The following is a 16,743-nucleotide window of genomic DNA, read 5'->3' as shown; positions in this document are numbered from 1 at the left end:
AATACATGATGGTATAATCAGGCTGCATTCTGACTTTCATGGACACTAATTATCTTTGCCTCCAATTCCTCCAATAAAAAAAAGTTTAAAATGATAGTTTATGACTGCTTTGGTATAAAGATGGATATAATTCAAACTGGATTATATTCTTTTTTTTCTGATTTAAAAATGATTAAAACACTCTCCTGGGCCCCTAAAAGTATCACAAGCCCTGGGCACTGTGCCTACAGTGCCTAAAAAAGAGGTGGGGGAGTAGCATGGACATATATACACTACCAAATGTAAAATAGATAGCTAGTGGGAAGCAGCCGCATAGCACAGGGAGATCAGCTTGGTGCTTTGTGACCACTTAGAGGGGTGGGATAGGGAGTGTGGGAGGGAGACTCAAGAGAGAGGAGATATGGAGATATATGTATATGTACAGCTGATTCACTTTGTTATACAGCAGAAACTAACACACCACTGTAAAGCAATTATACTCCAATAAAGATGTTTAAAAAAAAAAAAAAGAGGTGGGCCCTGGAAATAATACATTGAAATGTTAACTGGTGCTTTGCCCCTTCATTCCTACGCTCCTAGGGAGGTGTTCTGGTTTTATTACCTCAGGGAAGAATGACCCAGCAGGCAGCAAAAGAGCCAAATTCTTGGCTTTGGAGTTCAAAAGCTTAGGTTTTAGGATTACACCATAGATTTGGAAGAACAGATGAAGAGCTGGGCTGCCCTCTCCCACAGTAGATGAAGAGTTCATGGACTGAAGATGGAGGAGGCCAGAGAAGTTGAGAGCATGTGGATTTGTCTGGTATTTAAGAATACCCAACAAAGCATATTTTAGATAGACACAATAATATTACACATATGTCTTATTTTAGACATGTCTTATTTTAGAATTTATTCCGAAAATAGCTACTTCGGTTGTGGGCCACTTCATCTCCTTTTTCCTTTCCTATCCCCAAATCCCTCCTTTATTATTATCCAACCACCCTTTCAGTCAAGACGTTCAGAATATTTTTTTACTCTTTCTTCTACATGTTTTAAGAACTGTTTTTCCTTTAGACCCTCTTTCGGAGCAGGAAGCACTGTTATAAATCCATATGAGTAAATATTTTGCTCTCGTTTTGAAAAAAAATTGTAATTAAAATTCATGGTAGAAAAATTTCTAAAGTGGTAAGTTGCCTTTCTAATATACTACATGTCTTATTTTAGAATTTATTTCAGTAACTAATCTACATTATTAAATAAGATTCACTTCATTGAAGTCACTGAATAATTACTGTGTTGGATAAGTATTGTTTTCGTGATACTATTAGTTTTATCACATGTGCTAAATTGTTTTTAGGAAGTAGCCTCAGCATTACTTGAAAAGAGATGGGAAATACATGTCCCAAATCCAGTAAATTTATTATTAGAACAAGGTCACAAATATAGTAAATTTTCATTGCATAATTTTTACAATGTTCAAATGCAATACCTGATAAATAAGCTTTATCCCTTAACAGATTCTCATTTTTTTCTTAAGGCATTGTGACAGAGAAACTTATCCCAAAGATTATGATATAGAGGGTCCTGAAGAGGTGAAAAAACTGTGTAATTCAACATATTGGCGACTTGGAACCAACGAACCCCCAGTAAGTAGTAGCTACTAATTTCTTTAAGTCCGGAATATTCCTCCTAGTAAAACATGAAAAAGTAGAGGGAGGAGCACTTTGTCAGTGCTCCTCATAGCTGTGTTAGTAACTTAGGCAGGTGACCTAGCCACTGTGTGCTTCAGTGACCTTACCTGTAAAATGGGTACACTTCATAAGGTTATTGGAAAATTAAGTAAAATAAAGCAAAAAAGTGCTTAACTCAATGCCTGGCACATAGAAAGTACTCAAGAAATTATTATTATTGCTATGATGCTGTTGCTGCAGCTGCAACATCTTGCTAGATGTCTCCTCTAACCTTCACCATCACCCTGTGAAGTAGGTATTATTATCTCTATTTTACAACTGGGGAGAATCTCCTAGAGGTTAAGTGATTTACTCAAAGTCACCCAGCCAGGGAGTGGAAGAGTGAGAATCTGAACCCATCTCTTTGGGTTTCAGGTCTTTTGTACTTGTCTTAAGGGGATGGAATTGTGAGTAATTTAAACATGCTGTTATTATTCTCATAACATTTGTACAGCTAAGTTACAAAAGGAGTATCCATTGCATAGATACTTCCTATTTGAATTGCTGTGGGTTACTCCTTGGCTATTTAGGTGTCTGCTCAATCAGTGTGCAGGAACTCAACTCCCTAAAGAGTCTCAAATTGTGTCCTACAATGTCAAGAGTTTTGGGACTAGTTGAAGATTCAATTCAACCTTATAGGATGGCCTGGGGGCCTGAAGAGCTGATAATTTGACAAAGATGGATGTGAATGTGTTGAGAAGACTGTGTTTGTATATCATATTCTGCCCCCAAAAGGCTGGGCTACTTTGAAAAAGGGTAAGCCTAGGAAGATCCATAATTCTACTTTGGGAATAGTTCTAGAAAATTCTGTGTTCTCCAGGGTGATGGGAATGAATTAGCTTAGCAGAGCCCATGCTGTTTCCTCCCTTCCTGTTATAGTTTACCATAGACAGAGAACAATAAGGATAGCCTGAAAAATGGGAATATATTATAAAAATACGGCTGCCTGGATGTGGAACGAGGACACTTACAGGAACCAAGATGGCTCTAAAGCAAGGCATTCTCTCTGTCTCTCTCTCTTCTCTCTATCTGACACACACACAGTCTCTCTTGGCGTCTCTGTTTCTCTCTGCTCTGTTCTCCTCTTGAACCACAGCTTAAATCTCAGGGGCATTCTGATGGTTTCCTCAGTTTCAACCCTGCCCTGTTGCCTTTGCACCAGGCTGCCTAATTGGTCATTAGCCAGCACATTGATGGAGCTCTAGAGGCCAATGCTCAACTCAGAAAATAACCACTCTGCCCTGCTCTCCCAAACCCAGCTTACCCTTGCTTTCTTGAGCATGGTGAGGACAAGAACAAGTTGGGCAAGGCAGGCATTGCCTGGCATGCACTTAGCATCTTTGACTCTTAAAAACATTTATTTTTGATAAGTGAAAATCTTCTTGGTCTCTGGATTGTGGGAGGAAGTGAGATGAAGTGAAATATGAGGTGTAGGAACCTCAAATATTCATTCGTTATATTCCATGCATTGTAGCAGTTAAGCCTTAGTTTAATAGAGGATGTACAAATAATATTCACCTTCTTTATGACTTTCGTTCATAGTCATTGAAACCTTGTCGTTCCTCTACCAGGTTTACAGTGTGTATTAGATAGGAATGTTACTGAACCAAACTTGGGTCTGCTTCCCAACATTCAGCAAAGCCAAAATTCAGTTTGAAAATAGAGACAGGATTTTGAAAAAGGTGTGCTGTAAGTCTCATCTGCAAACCCCCTTGGGTTCCTCGTGAAGTTATAGATAAGAGGCTCTGGTGATCTGTCTGAAGCAGCAGAGCAGAAAGAGAGGAACTAGCTACATATACATGAGTGGTGGGGCAAGGATAAGTGAGTATTCAGGCCCAGATGTGGCTTTGGGGGATCAGATATGGGCCATGTAAAAGAGAAAAATGACAGGGAGCCATTTTAGAGCCTGCCCAAGAGCACCTCATGTAGGGATTGAAGAGGGATCGACTGTATTCCTATGGGCTAAGACAGGACATTTAAGTGCAGAAATTGGCATCCTGCATCACAGAACATACCATTGAATGTTCCCAGAAAGGCTCTCAGCTTCTATTAGAACACCCTAAGAAAGTCAGCTTTGAACGTCCTTCAGTGCCAGACAGGGTCAGACACAGACTCGTCCAGAGGAAACCAAAACAAGATTACATGTCCACTTTTCCTGCATTTGCTTCTGTCCTTCCTCATGTCCCCTCACCCTCATCTTAAACGCTCAAGGAGCCAGAATGAGTTGGTGTATAAGGAAGAAGTCCAAGGGGGACAATTGAGAAGAAGCCAACTGAAGCAGACCAGACTAAAACATGCCCAAGGTGGAGGAATGAGAATCTTTCATTTTAAATGAAGTTTTGGCTAGTACATGGGACTGGGCATTTTACTTACCTCAAAAAGGCTCTTCTTGAGACAGAAGTAGCAAGAAGGTTTTTATCAATATATTATCTGAGAGTGACCAGAAAAATCCTGGAGCCTGTCCTATATTTCATCAAAGAGCATAGAAAAGAATAAGTCCCTCCAAGTAACTATGAATGGGCAGCGATGGAAGAAGAATAAATTTGTTTTCTAATTGTACCTACTTACAAGTCCCACTTGTTCAATGAGCCAGTTGCCCATTTGTGTGTAAAATAGAAGTCTGTTCACATCTCTCTATCCCCTTTCCTTTACTTTAGTTTCCTTCATGATACTTCAATGACTGGACATACTTAAGACTTTTTAGTTGTTAATTGTCTTTCTCCCCCTACTAGAATACAAGCTTCATGAGAGAAGGGACTTTGGTCTGTTTTGTTCTCTGCTGTATCTCCCGTTCCCAGAATGGTGTCTGACACATAGTTGGTGCTCAATAAATATTTGTGGAAGGAAGAAGGGAAAGAAGACTGTATTTAACAAACATGTATTGAGGTCCTGTTATTTTGTTAAGTGCTGGGATAAGAAATGTATGCCAAGTTACCATGCTGAGTGCTGGGGTAAGAAACATAATTCAAAGCAAGGTCGCTGTACATCAGGAATTCACAGGCTTATGTGGTTAATGGGTACCTACAACCACAGTGGCAGTGTGCATGATGGATGATGTGATACGGAGAAATAAGGATGCTGTGAGGGGCACTTGAACTGAAATGGATTGATGGGAGGGTCAAGGATGACTTCCTAGGGAATTCCCTGGCGGTCCAGTGGTTAAGACTCTGTGCTTTCACTGCCGAGGACCTGGGTTCACTCCCTGGTTGAGGAACTAAGATCCCACAAGCTGAGCGGTGGTACAGCCAAAAAAAAAAAAGATGGCTTCCTAGTGGAGGTGACCACCGTGAAGCTCCTGAGGTGAATGCTTAAAGGAACCATCTGTTGGTGGAATCTGGAAACATACTACCTAATTTTCAGTAGTGGCATAATCGAATTCCTACTCCAGTGGCCTCTCTGGCTTCAGGAGGCTGAGTGGGGCCATGGATTCACAGCAGAGCAGTAATTTAATTCAAGCCACTGGAGTTTCTCTGATTGTCTTATTAGTCCAAGTGATTATAGGAAATAGTGTTTTAAATTCCAATATTTTGTTTCGGTATTTTATTTGGACTTTATTGAGGTACTACTTAGCTATAACAGAGTGAGTCCCATGCAAAATAAATGATCAAGAGTACTTCTATCATTGTTTCTTCATTTGTGAAGTTCCTCACCCAAGGACCCTCACGGCACTACCAAAGGCCCTGTCACAATGACTTACGTAAGACCACTTCTGAGGAAGTGCTGCATGTTGAATCCCATAAACTCAGAAGGACTAAATACAGGGCAGATTTGATGCTGTGTCATAGAAGGTGAGAAATTTTAGATATAAAGGAACAAAGAGGAACTTGAGAAATTTCATTAAACAGATTCTTCTTATACAGCTAATGGATCAATGCCAAGGCATTTTTGGAACTAACAGGACAACACTGATGAGCAAATTAAGCTAGTATTAGTTTTAACAGCATCACAGTCACTTTGGACTTAAAAATGACAAATAAATGAAAAAAGTGTGCTAAAAGTGTACAAATGTGTGCTAACATTCATTTTATGAATAGATGAATACCTAAGTAGGTCTCAAATATGAGCTGTTCTAGTGGATGAAAATACAACATTTAAAAATTAGTGACCCTAGCAGGACAGGAATATAGACACAGACATAGAAAATGGACGTGAGGACACGGGGAGGGGGAAGGGTAAGCTGGGACGAAGTGAGAGAGTGGCATTGACATATATACACTACCAAATGTAAAATAGAAAGCTAGTGGGAAGCAGCCCAATAGCACAGGGAGATCAGCTCGGTGCTTTGTGACCACCTAGAGGGGTGGGAGGGAGGGAGACGCAAGAGGGAAGAGATATGGGAACATATGTATATGTATAACTGATTCACTTTGTTATAAAGCAGCAACTAACACACCATTGTAAAGCAATTATACTCCAACAGAGATGTTAAAAAAATAAAAAAGGAAAAATAGATAGCTAGTGGGAAGCAGCCACATAGCACAGGGAGATCAGCTCGGTGCTTTGTGACCACCTAGAAGGGTGGGATAGGGAGGGTGGGAGGGAGACACAAGAGGGAGGTGATATATGTATATGTATAGCTGATTCACTTTGTTATAAAGCAGAAACTAACACACCACTGTAAGGCAATTATACTCCAATAAAGATGTTAAAAAATAATAAGAAAAATTAAAAAAATAAAAATTAGTGACCCTAAAAGGGATATAATTATAATGGATCTGAGAAATTCAATTATCATTTACTTAATTGGTTCAGGTATGTTTTTCTTTGATTAACATAGTAGAATAGTGTTTTGAGCACTGCAATCTTACAGATGCTTCTAGCATTCAGATCTAAGTACCTGAAAGAGGCATATGGATCAAATTGTTGTAAATGGAGTAATTTTAAATGTCAGTGCAGGAGAACCACTTACACCAGGGAAAAGGAAGATATTTAGGGAGAGTGGGCTGTTGAGTCAGGGCTCCCTCTTGCTTCGTATCTCCATAATCTCTGAGTTTGGAGTTGATGCCACAGGTTCCAGCATTCTCTCCTGGATCTACTTTGGATTGTCTATTCCAATATCAGCACAATTGCATCTGCCTTTCCTGTTTTGGGAATTCCGTATAAATTTTGGCCAACTTGAGTGTACTTTCCTTATGCTGTAACTATGGGCTTATTAATTCTATCAAGTATCTTCTTTGTCATTTCTAGGGATTTGGAACATGAATGAAATGAGACATCTGCCATTTTGATCCCATTACCCTCCTTTGCAACTCTTTTTCTATATCAATAATCATGCCCTAATTTAACTTTTAGAGAAACTAGATTTTAATATTTCATGTATATCAATTTGCTTAAGCAAGTATAACTGTTAGGTTGATCAAATGGCACTCAAAAGGTGCAATCACACACACACACACATAGACACAGACACATTCTTTGCCTCCGTTGTCTATTCACCCTACTCTGTGGAATTAGTTCTTTCTCTACCCCTGGATAAGATCTTGTGCAATTTCCATAATTTTTATGGTCACTCTCAGATAATTAAAAGTCTTTTGGTCACATTTCAATAATTAAAATATCTCATCAAAATGATGAATTTTATTTAAGGTTAAAGATTTTCTTCTCCAAGGAGGGTTAGCTGATTTTCTATTTCTTTGTTTAGTCTGCTCTGTCCTTCCCTCAGACAACTAGACAAATAAAAGGCCCTCTTGTGATTATTCTACTAATATTAATTACTTAACTGAGACTGCTTCTGTGACAAGCAGTGGTTTTGTTATCTGAAAGTGACCAGAAGAAAATATGGCACTTGTCCATAATTTATCTCTTCTAGGTGCAGGGAAAGAGCCATCCCATAAAGGCTAACTTGAACTGGCAGTAAAGAAAAATAATGAAATTATTTTTTGCACCCCGTAAGTCTCAGTTGTTCAAAATAATGATGGGAAGAGGGACTCTCTGCTTCTCTTGGATCCTTTAAATAATCTGTATGTGGTACTACTGTGTTCACTTAGACATGAAAGTAGAGCCACGAAAACAGAAAACAGGACAAAACTACTGCTGAGAAATAAGAATAGCCTTTTGGATGATTTTTGAAGGTAAAGACTTTTAACAAAGTATCTGTATTACTTTTTGATGATGACTTTTTTGGCAGTGGTAGGGGGAGTGCTGTTTAACAGGATAAAATAAGACTCTTCCTCAATTATGACTGAAGATCTAAGATAAAAAATGCCAACTTCTCCATTTCATAATGAGAGCATGCAGAGCATTTGGGCGGTAACTGGTTTTGAAACTCTTGATCTCTCATCCACGTTGAAGGTTAAAAAAAAAAGGAAAAAAGAAAGAAAATGTTGAAATTGAAGAGACCTGGATGAGAGTATTTGGAATTTGGGGGAGTCATTTGGAGGGGTGTACATGCTGGGTCCCATCCCTCTTGTCCCCACTGGCGGGGGGGTGGAAGCATGTCCTGCTCATCAAGCTATAGTGTGGGGCCTGAACATTATCAGACAGGCAATTTGATAAATGTTCCCCTGAAGTCAGGGGACTAGGTGGATTGGGATCTGACTTGTTCCTGAAGCAGCCTGTGGCATCAGAGGGGAGACTTGACTTGAGAATTACCTGCACTTCTGTCAGTATGGGTCAGAGGAGCATGCTTTCAGGGAACCCTATAGGGAAGCCAAAAAAGAAATGTCAATTGGGCATCATTTGAAATGAATCTTTCCAAGAGAGATTCTGCCAGGGGGTAAGTCATCCTCAGCACAAAGAGACTGGTTACACTCAAATGTGGAAATTGAGGGGAAGCCCTAAGTGACTTGCTCTTTTCCTGTACCTGTTACCCAGGTTATATGTTTACTGGGTTTTCTTTTTTTTTTAAATAAATTTATTTATTTTTGGCTGCATTGGTTCTTCATTGCTGCACCCGGGTTTTCTCCAGTTGCGTTGAGTGGGGGGCTACTCTTCGTTGTGCTGCATGGGCTTCTCATTGTAGTGGCTTCTCTTGTTGTGGAGCACGAGCTCTAGGTGCACGGGCTTCGGTAGTTGTGGTGCACGGGCTTAGTTGCTCCGCGGCATGTGGGATCTTCCCAGACCAGAGCTCGAAGCCATGTACCCTGCATTGGCAGGCAGATTCCTAACCACTGTGTCACCAGGGAAGTCCCTGGGTTTTCTTAAGTGTAGCACATATAGGAAGAGTTCATCTTGGAAGATTAGAAATTGGGACTTAAAAAAATTGATACTCAGGAAAATGGGGAAAAGAATGATATCATGAAGTGCACATCCTGTACACACATTAGATATCTTTTATATTACCATTTGACTCAAACTAGATTTTATTATGCAAATTAAATGGAAATTTTAGTGATTAGCCTGTGAGTTGGTGCTGTGTTAATTTAGCTATCTCACATATCAAATTGCCAATCTCCAGTTTGTGATATATATATAAAGCCCCAAAGACTTTTAAACATATGGAAGTGCTTTTATATATTATCCACCCTATGTCAGGTTATGAACATTTCTAGACCAAAGTGATTTTTTACATTAAGATGGTGTAGGATTAGGTTTGCCTATGTGCAACAGAAACCAAAAATCAACAGTGGCTCTGCACATAAGGTTTTATTATTTTATGTAAAAAGTCTAGAGGACAGCAGGCCAGGACTGGTATGAAATTTCCATAAATTGTCAGAGACCTACTGCTTCTAGCTTCTTGCTCTGCTATCCCTTGTGTAGGGCCCAATATGGCTGCTGGAAACCTGTCATTATGTCCACATTCCATGCAGCAAGAAGAGAAACAGAAGCAGGACCTTTCCTGGAGGTTGTATATATTTATTCCATTTATGCCCTGCTGTCCAGAACCAGTCACTGGTCATATCTGTGTATAAGGGAGACTAGAAAATGTAGTCTGAAACTTCACGGGCCCAGCTAAAATTTGGGTGTTCTATTATTGATGAAGATGGGAAGTCTAATATTGGGGGATAACATTTACCTCTGATACAGGAAACACAGAGGTTAAGAGTGGGCTCTGGTCTTGTTTATGGTTTCCTTTGCTGTGCAAAAGCTTTTAAGTTTCATTAGGTCCCAGTTGTTTATTTTTGTTTTTATCTCCATTTCTCTAGGAGGTGGGTCAAAAAGGATCTTGCTGTGATTTATGTCATAGAGTGTTCTGCCTATGTTTTCCTCTAAGAGTTTGATAGTGTTTGGCCTTACATTTAGGTCTTTAATCCATTTTGATTTTATTTTTGTGTATGGTGTTAGGGAGTGTTCTAATTTCATACTTTTACATGTACCTGTCCAGTTTTCCCAGCACCACTTATTGAAGAGGCTGTCTTTTCTCCACTGTATATTCTTGCCTCCTTTATCAAAGATAAGGTGACCATATGTGCGTGGGTTTATCTCTGGGCTTTCTATCCTGTTCCATTGATCTATATTTCTGTTTTTGTGCCAGTACCATACTGTCTTGATTACTGTAGTTTTGCAGTATGGTCTGAAGTCAGGGAGCCTGATTCCTTCAGCTCCATTTTTTGTTCTCAAGATTGCTTTGGCTATTCGGGGTCTTTTGTGTTTCCATACAAATAGGAATCTAAGGAAAAAAAAAAAAAGGTCATGAAGAACCTAGGGGTAAGATGGGAATAAAGACACAGACCTACTAGAGCATGGACTTGAGGATATGGGGAGCAGGAAGGGTAAGCTGGGATGAAGTGAGAGAGTGGCATGGACATATATACACTACCAAACGTAAAATAGATAGCTAGTGGGAAGCAACCACATAGCACAGTGAGATCAGCTCGGTGGTTTGTGACCGCCTGGAGGGGTGGGATGTGGAGGGTGAGAGGGAAGGAGACGCAAGAGGGAAGAGATATGGGAATATATGTGTATGTATAACTGATTCACTTTGTTATAAAGCAGAAACTAACACACCATTGTAAAGCAATTGTACTCAAATAAAGATGTTAAAAAAAAAAAAAGAGTGGGCTCTGGAGTCAGATGGCTTCTTACTGATTCTTGGCTCCACCACTTACTAGGTTGTAACTTTGGTCAAGAGTTTACAGTTTTCCATGTCTTTGTTTCCTTGGGTGTAAAGTGGGGATAGAGTTTTCATGAGCATTTAATGTGAAGACATTTAGAATGGTGTCTGGCCATGTGCTCTTGTTATTACCATTATCCCCATGATTTATTGCAACTCAACTAAGCTACAGCCAGGATAGCCTCTGGGTTTTATTTAATACTCTAGCTCTAGAACTTAGTAGGATGCCTGGCACTTCACAGATATGGATGGATGAATGAATGAAAGAGTCAGACTGCATGTTTTGAATTGTGGAACTTCTACTTTTCTCTCTGGTTTAGCTGGGCATTACTTTATCCCTTTCAGCCTCAGTTTTCCCTTCTTTAAAATGAAGATAAACTATGCCAAAGGTCCTTCCTTTCTCCCTCCAGATCCACTCTCCACCCTTCTCAACCCTGCTCTGTGCCAAGCAGGCTGACCTTTATGGATTGCATCAGTGAGCTTTTTTGCCCTCTGGCCTCCTGTGAATTGCCAGGAATTGGCCTTTGGAAGGCACTGACAATTGATCAGCAGTGGGAGGAGAGTTGGCTTGGACATTTATTCCTGTGATTTCCTCCCTGCAGGGCCATGGTTTGGCAGTGGCTGTATGCTATGGATTGAATATTTGTATCCTTCCCAAATTCAAATGTTAAAATTCTAACTCCTAGTGTGATAGACTTAGGAGATGGGGCATTTGGGAGGTGATTAATTCATGAGGGTGGAGTCCTCATGAATGAGATTAATGCCCTTATAAAAGAGACACCAGAGAGCTCCTTCCCCACTTCTGCCATTGTGAGGACACTGTGAAAAGATGGCTGTCTATCAGCTAGGAAGTAGGCACTCACCAGTCACTGCTAGTGCCTTGATCTTGGCTTTCCCAGCCTTCAGAACTGTGAGAAATAAATTCTGTGTTCATAAGCCACTTAGTCTGTGATATTTGTAACATAGCCAGAACAGACTAAAACACTGTGTCTGTTCTGAAAGCCACAAGTATCAAGTGACCCTCTCTTTACAGCTGTAGATCATTCTGGGTTCCATAACTGCCCTACCCTATGCCTCCCCAATATTGCTGTCTTCAGGGTGCTTCATCATTGTTTGTTTATTTTCTGAATTCTGGCCACACTTTTATAAATAGATTCTTTATTAAACTCTATTCATTCCCCATTTGATTTTTCTTTTCCTTCTGCCATGATGATTGACATACAACACTCAGGGTTGCTTTAAGTATTTAGGGGAATAACATATATAAAGTGCTTAATATGGTGTCTGATACAGAATATGCAGTCAATAAACTTAAGAACCACTAGTGCTATTATCTATTTCCTTTTCATACGCATTATTTCAGTTTGGCAGTATCTTTGTTTCATATAATTTTCAATGGTATTGATTGATTTACTGAAATATTTTACTGTCAAAAATGATGAGATTCACAGAAAGAGAGACAAAATGAAAAGGCAGAGGACTATGTACCAGATGAAGGAACAACATAAAACCCCAGAAAATCAACTAAATGAACTGGAGACAGGCAACCTTCCAGCAAAAGAATTCAGAATAATGATGGTGAAGATGATCCAGGACCTCAGAAAAAGAATGGAGGCAAAGATCGAGAAGATGCAAGAAATGTTTAACAAAGACCTAGAAGAATTAAAGGACAAACAAACAGAGATGAAAAATACAATAACTGAAATGAAAAATACACTAGAAACAATCAATAGCAGAATAACTGAGGCAGAAGAACGGATAAGTGACCTGGAAGACAGAATGATGGAAATCACTGCCAAGGAACAGAATAAAGAAAAAAGAATGAAAAGAAATGAGGACAGCCTAAGAGACCTCTGGGACAACATTAAACACACCAACATTCACATTAAAGGGGTCCCAAAAGGAGAAGAGAGAGAGAAAGGACCCGAGAAAATATTTGAAGAGATTATAGTCGAAAACTTCCCTAACATGGGAAAGGAAATAGCCACCCAGTCCAGCAATTGCAGAGAGTCCCAAGCAGGATAAACCCAAGGAGAAACATGCCGAGACACATAGTAATCAAACTGACAAAAATTAAAGACAAAGAAAAATTATTAAAAGCAACAAGGGAAAAATGAAAAATAATATACAAGGGAACTCGCATAAGGTTAACAGCTGATTTCTCAGCAGAAACCCTATAGGCCAGAAGGGAGTGGCACGGTATATTTAAAGTGATGAAAGGGAAGAACCTACAACCAAGATTACTCTACCCAGCAAGGATCTCATTCAGATTCAATGGAGAAATCAAAAGCTTTACAGACAGGCAAAAGCTAAGAGAATTCAACACCACCAAACCAGCTCTACAGCAAATGCTAAAGGAACTTCTTTAAGTGGGAAACAAAAGAGAAAAAGAGGACCTACAAAAACAAACCCAAAACAATTAAAATGGTAATAGGAACATACATATTGATAATTACCTTAAAAGTGAATGGATTAAATGCTCCAACCAGAAGACACAGGCTGGCTGAAACAAGACCCTTATATATGCTGTCTATAGGAGACCCACTTCAGACAGAGGGACACATACAGACTGAGTGTGAGGAGATGGAAAAGATATTCCATGCAAATGGAAATCAAAAGAAAGCTGGAGTAGCAATACTCATATTAGATGAAACAGACTTTAAAATAAAGAATGTTACAAGAGACAAGGAAGGACACTACATAATGATCAAGGGATCAATCCAAGAAGAAGATGTAACAATTATAAATATATATACACCCAACATAGGAGCACCTCAATACATAAGGCAAATGCTAACAGCTATAAAAGGGGGAATCGACAGTAACACAATAATAGTGGGGGACTTTAACACCTCAGTTACACTACTGGACAGATCATCCAGACAGAAAATAAGGAAACAGAAGCTTTAAATGACACAATAAACCAGATAGATTTAATTGATATTTATAGGACATTCCATCCAAAAACAGCAGATTACAGTTTCTTCTCATGGAACATTCTCCAAGATTGTTCACATCTTGGGTCACAAATCAAGCCTCAGTAAATATAAGAAAATTGAGATCATATCAAGCATCTTTTCTGACCACAACACTATGAGGTTAGAAATCAATTACAGGGAAATAAAACATAAAAAACACAAACACATGGAGGCTAAACAGTACGTTACTAAACAACCAAGAGATCACTGAAGAAATCAAAGAGGAAATCAAAAAATAACTAGAGACAAATGACAATGAAAACATGATGATCCAAAGCCTATGGGATACAGCAAAAGCAGTTCTAAGAGGGAAGTTTATAGCAATACAATCTTACCTCAAGATATAAGAAAAATCTCAAATAAACAATCTAACCTTACACCTAAAGGAAATAAAGAAAGAAGAACGAACAAAACCCAAAGTTAGTAGAAGGAAAGAAATCATAAGGATCGGAGCAGAAATAAATACAGTAGCAAAGATCAATAAAACTAAAAGCTGGTTCCTTGAGAAGATAAATGAAATTGATAAACCTTTAGCCAGACTCATCAAGAAAAAGGGGGAGAGGACTCAAATCAATAAAATTAGAAATGAAAAAGGGGAAGTTACAATGGACATCACAGAAATACAAAGCATTGTAAGGGACTATTACAAGCAACTCTATGCCAATAAACTGGACAACCTGGAAGAAATGGAAAAATTATTAGAAAGGTATAACCTTCCAAGACTGAACCAGGAAGAAATAGAAAATATGAACAGACCAATCACAAGTAATGAAATTGAAACTGTGATTAAAAATCTTCCAAGAAACAAAAGTCCAGGACAAGATGGCTTCACAGGTGAATTCTATCAAATATTTAGAGAAGAACTAACACCCATCCTTCTCAATCTATTCCAAAAAGTTGCACAGGAAGGAACACTCCAAATTCATTCTAGAAGGCTACCATCACCCTGATACCCAAACCAGACAAAGATACTACAAAAAGAGAAAATTACAGACCAGTATCACTAATGAGTATAGATGTGAAAATCCTCAACAAAATACTAGCAAACAGAATCCAGCAACACATTAAAAGGATCATACACCATGATCAAGTGGGATTTATCCCAGGGATGCAAGGATTCTTCAATATATGCAAATCAATCAATGTGATAAACCATATTAACAAATTGAAGAATAAAAACCATATGATCATCTCAGTAGATGCAGAAAAAGCTTCTGACAAAATTCAACACACATTTATGACAAAAACTCTACAGAAAATAGGCATAGAGGGAACCTACCTCAACATAATAAAGGCCATATATGACAAAACCACAGCTAATATCATTCTCAATGGTGAAAAACTGAAATAATTTCCTCTAAGATCAGGAACAAGACAAGGATGTCCACTCTTGCCACTCTTATTCAACATAGTTTTGGAAGTCCTAGCCATGGCAATCAGAGAAGAAAAAGAAATAAAGGGAATACAAATTGGAAAAGAAGAAGTAAAACTGTCACTGTTTGCAGATGACATGATACTATATGTAGAAAATCCTAAAGATGCCAACAGAAAACTACTAGAGCTAATCAATGAATTAGGTAAAGTTGCAGGATACAAAATTAATGCACAGAAATCTCTTGTGTTCCTGTACACTAACAAAAAACCAGAAAGAGAAATTAAGGAAACAATCCCATTCACCATTGCAGCAAAAAGAATATAGTACCTAGGAATAAAGCTACCTATGGAGGTAAAATACCTGTACTCAGAAAACTATAAGACACAGATGAAAAAATCAAAGATGACACAATCAGATGGAGAAATATACCATGTTTTTGGATTGGAAGAATCAATATTGTAAAAATGACTATACTACCCAAACAATCTACAGATTCAATGCAATCCCTATCAAATTACCAATGGCATTTTTTACAGAAGTAGAACAAAAAATCTTAAAATTTGTATGGAGACACAAAAGACCCTGAATAGCCAAAGCAATCTTGAGGGAAGAAAACAGAGCCGGAGGAATCATACTCCCTGACTTCAGACTATACTACAAAGCTACAGTAATCAAGGCAATATGGTACTGGCACAAAACCAGAAATATAGATCAATGGAACAGCATGGAAAGCCCAGAGATAAACCCACGCACCTGTGGTCAACTGATCTATGGCAAAGGAGGCAAGGATGCACAATGGAGAAAAGACAATCTCTTCAGTAAGTGGTGCTGGGAAAACTGGACAGCTACATGTAAATGAATGAAATTAGAACACTCCCTAACACCATACACAAAAATAAACTCAGAATGGATTAAAGACCTGAATGTTAGACCAGACACCATAAAACTCTTAGAGGAAAACATACAACACTCTTTGACATAAAACATAGCAAGATCTTTTTTGACCCACCTCCTAGAGTAATGGAAATAAAAACAAAAAGAAACAACTGGGACCTAATGAAACTTCAAAACTTTTGCACAGCAAAGGAAACTATAAATAAGATGAAAAGACAACCCTCAGAATGGGAGAAAATATTTGCAAATGAATCAATGAACAAAGAATTAATCTCCAAAATATATAAACAGCTCATGCAGCCCAATATTTAGAAAACAAACAATCCAATCCAAAAATTGGCCAAAGGCCTAAATAGACATTTCTCCAAAGAAGACATACAGATGGCCAAGAGGCACATGGAAAGATGCTCAGCGTCACTAATTATTAGAGAAATGCAAATCAAAACTACAATGAGGTATCACCTCACACCAGTTAGAATGGGCATTATAAGAAAACCTACAAACAACAAATGCTGGAGAGGTTGTGGAGAAAAGGCAACCCTCTTGCACTGTTGGTGGGAATGTAAATTGATACAGCCACTATGGAGAACAGTATTGAGGTTCTTTAAAAAACTAAAAATAGAATTACCATATGACCCAGCAATCCCACTACTGGGCATATACCCAGAGAAAACCATAGTTCAAAAAGACACATGCTCCCCAATGTTCATTGCAGCACTAGTTACAATAGCCAGATCATGGAAGCAAACTAAATGCCCATTGACAGATGAATGGATAAAGAAGATTTGGTACATA

General features: G+C 38.7%; 1 protein-coding gene across 6 annotated transcripts in view; it reads left to right on the top strand.

The window, feature by feature from the left end:
* Positions 1-16,743, top strand: part of CFAP95 (cilia and flagella associated protein 95) — a 123,422-nt gene that overhangs the window by 58,704 nt on the left and 47,975 nt on the right. For all 6 annotated transcript variants that reach the window (XM_060013423.1, XM_060013427.1, XM_060013426.1 and 3 more), the window contains one exon: positions 1,517-1,625. In XM_060013423.1, the coding sequence (XP_059869406.1) occupies positions 1,517-1,625 (109 nt within the window). The remainder of the gene's footprint in view (positions 1-1,516; positions 1,626-16,743) is intronic.

Source organism: Delphinus delphis, chromosome 6 (genome assembly GCF_949987515.2).
Source record: "Delphinus delphis chromosome 6, mDelDel1.2, whole genome shotgun sequence".
Classification (NCBI taxonomy): domain Eukaryota; kingdom Metazoa; phylum Chordata; class Mammalia; order Artiodactyla; family Delphinidae; genus Delphinus; species Delphinus delphis.
Note: the sequence above shows the minus strand (reverse complement) of the source record. Positions and strands in the feature narration are given on the sequence as shown.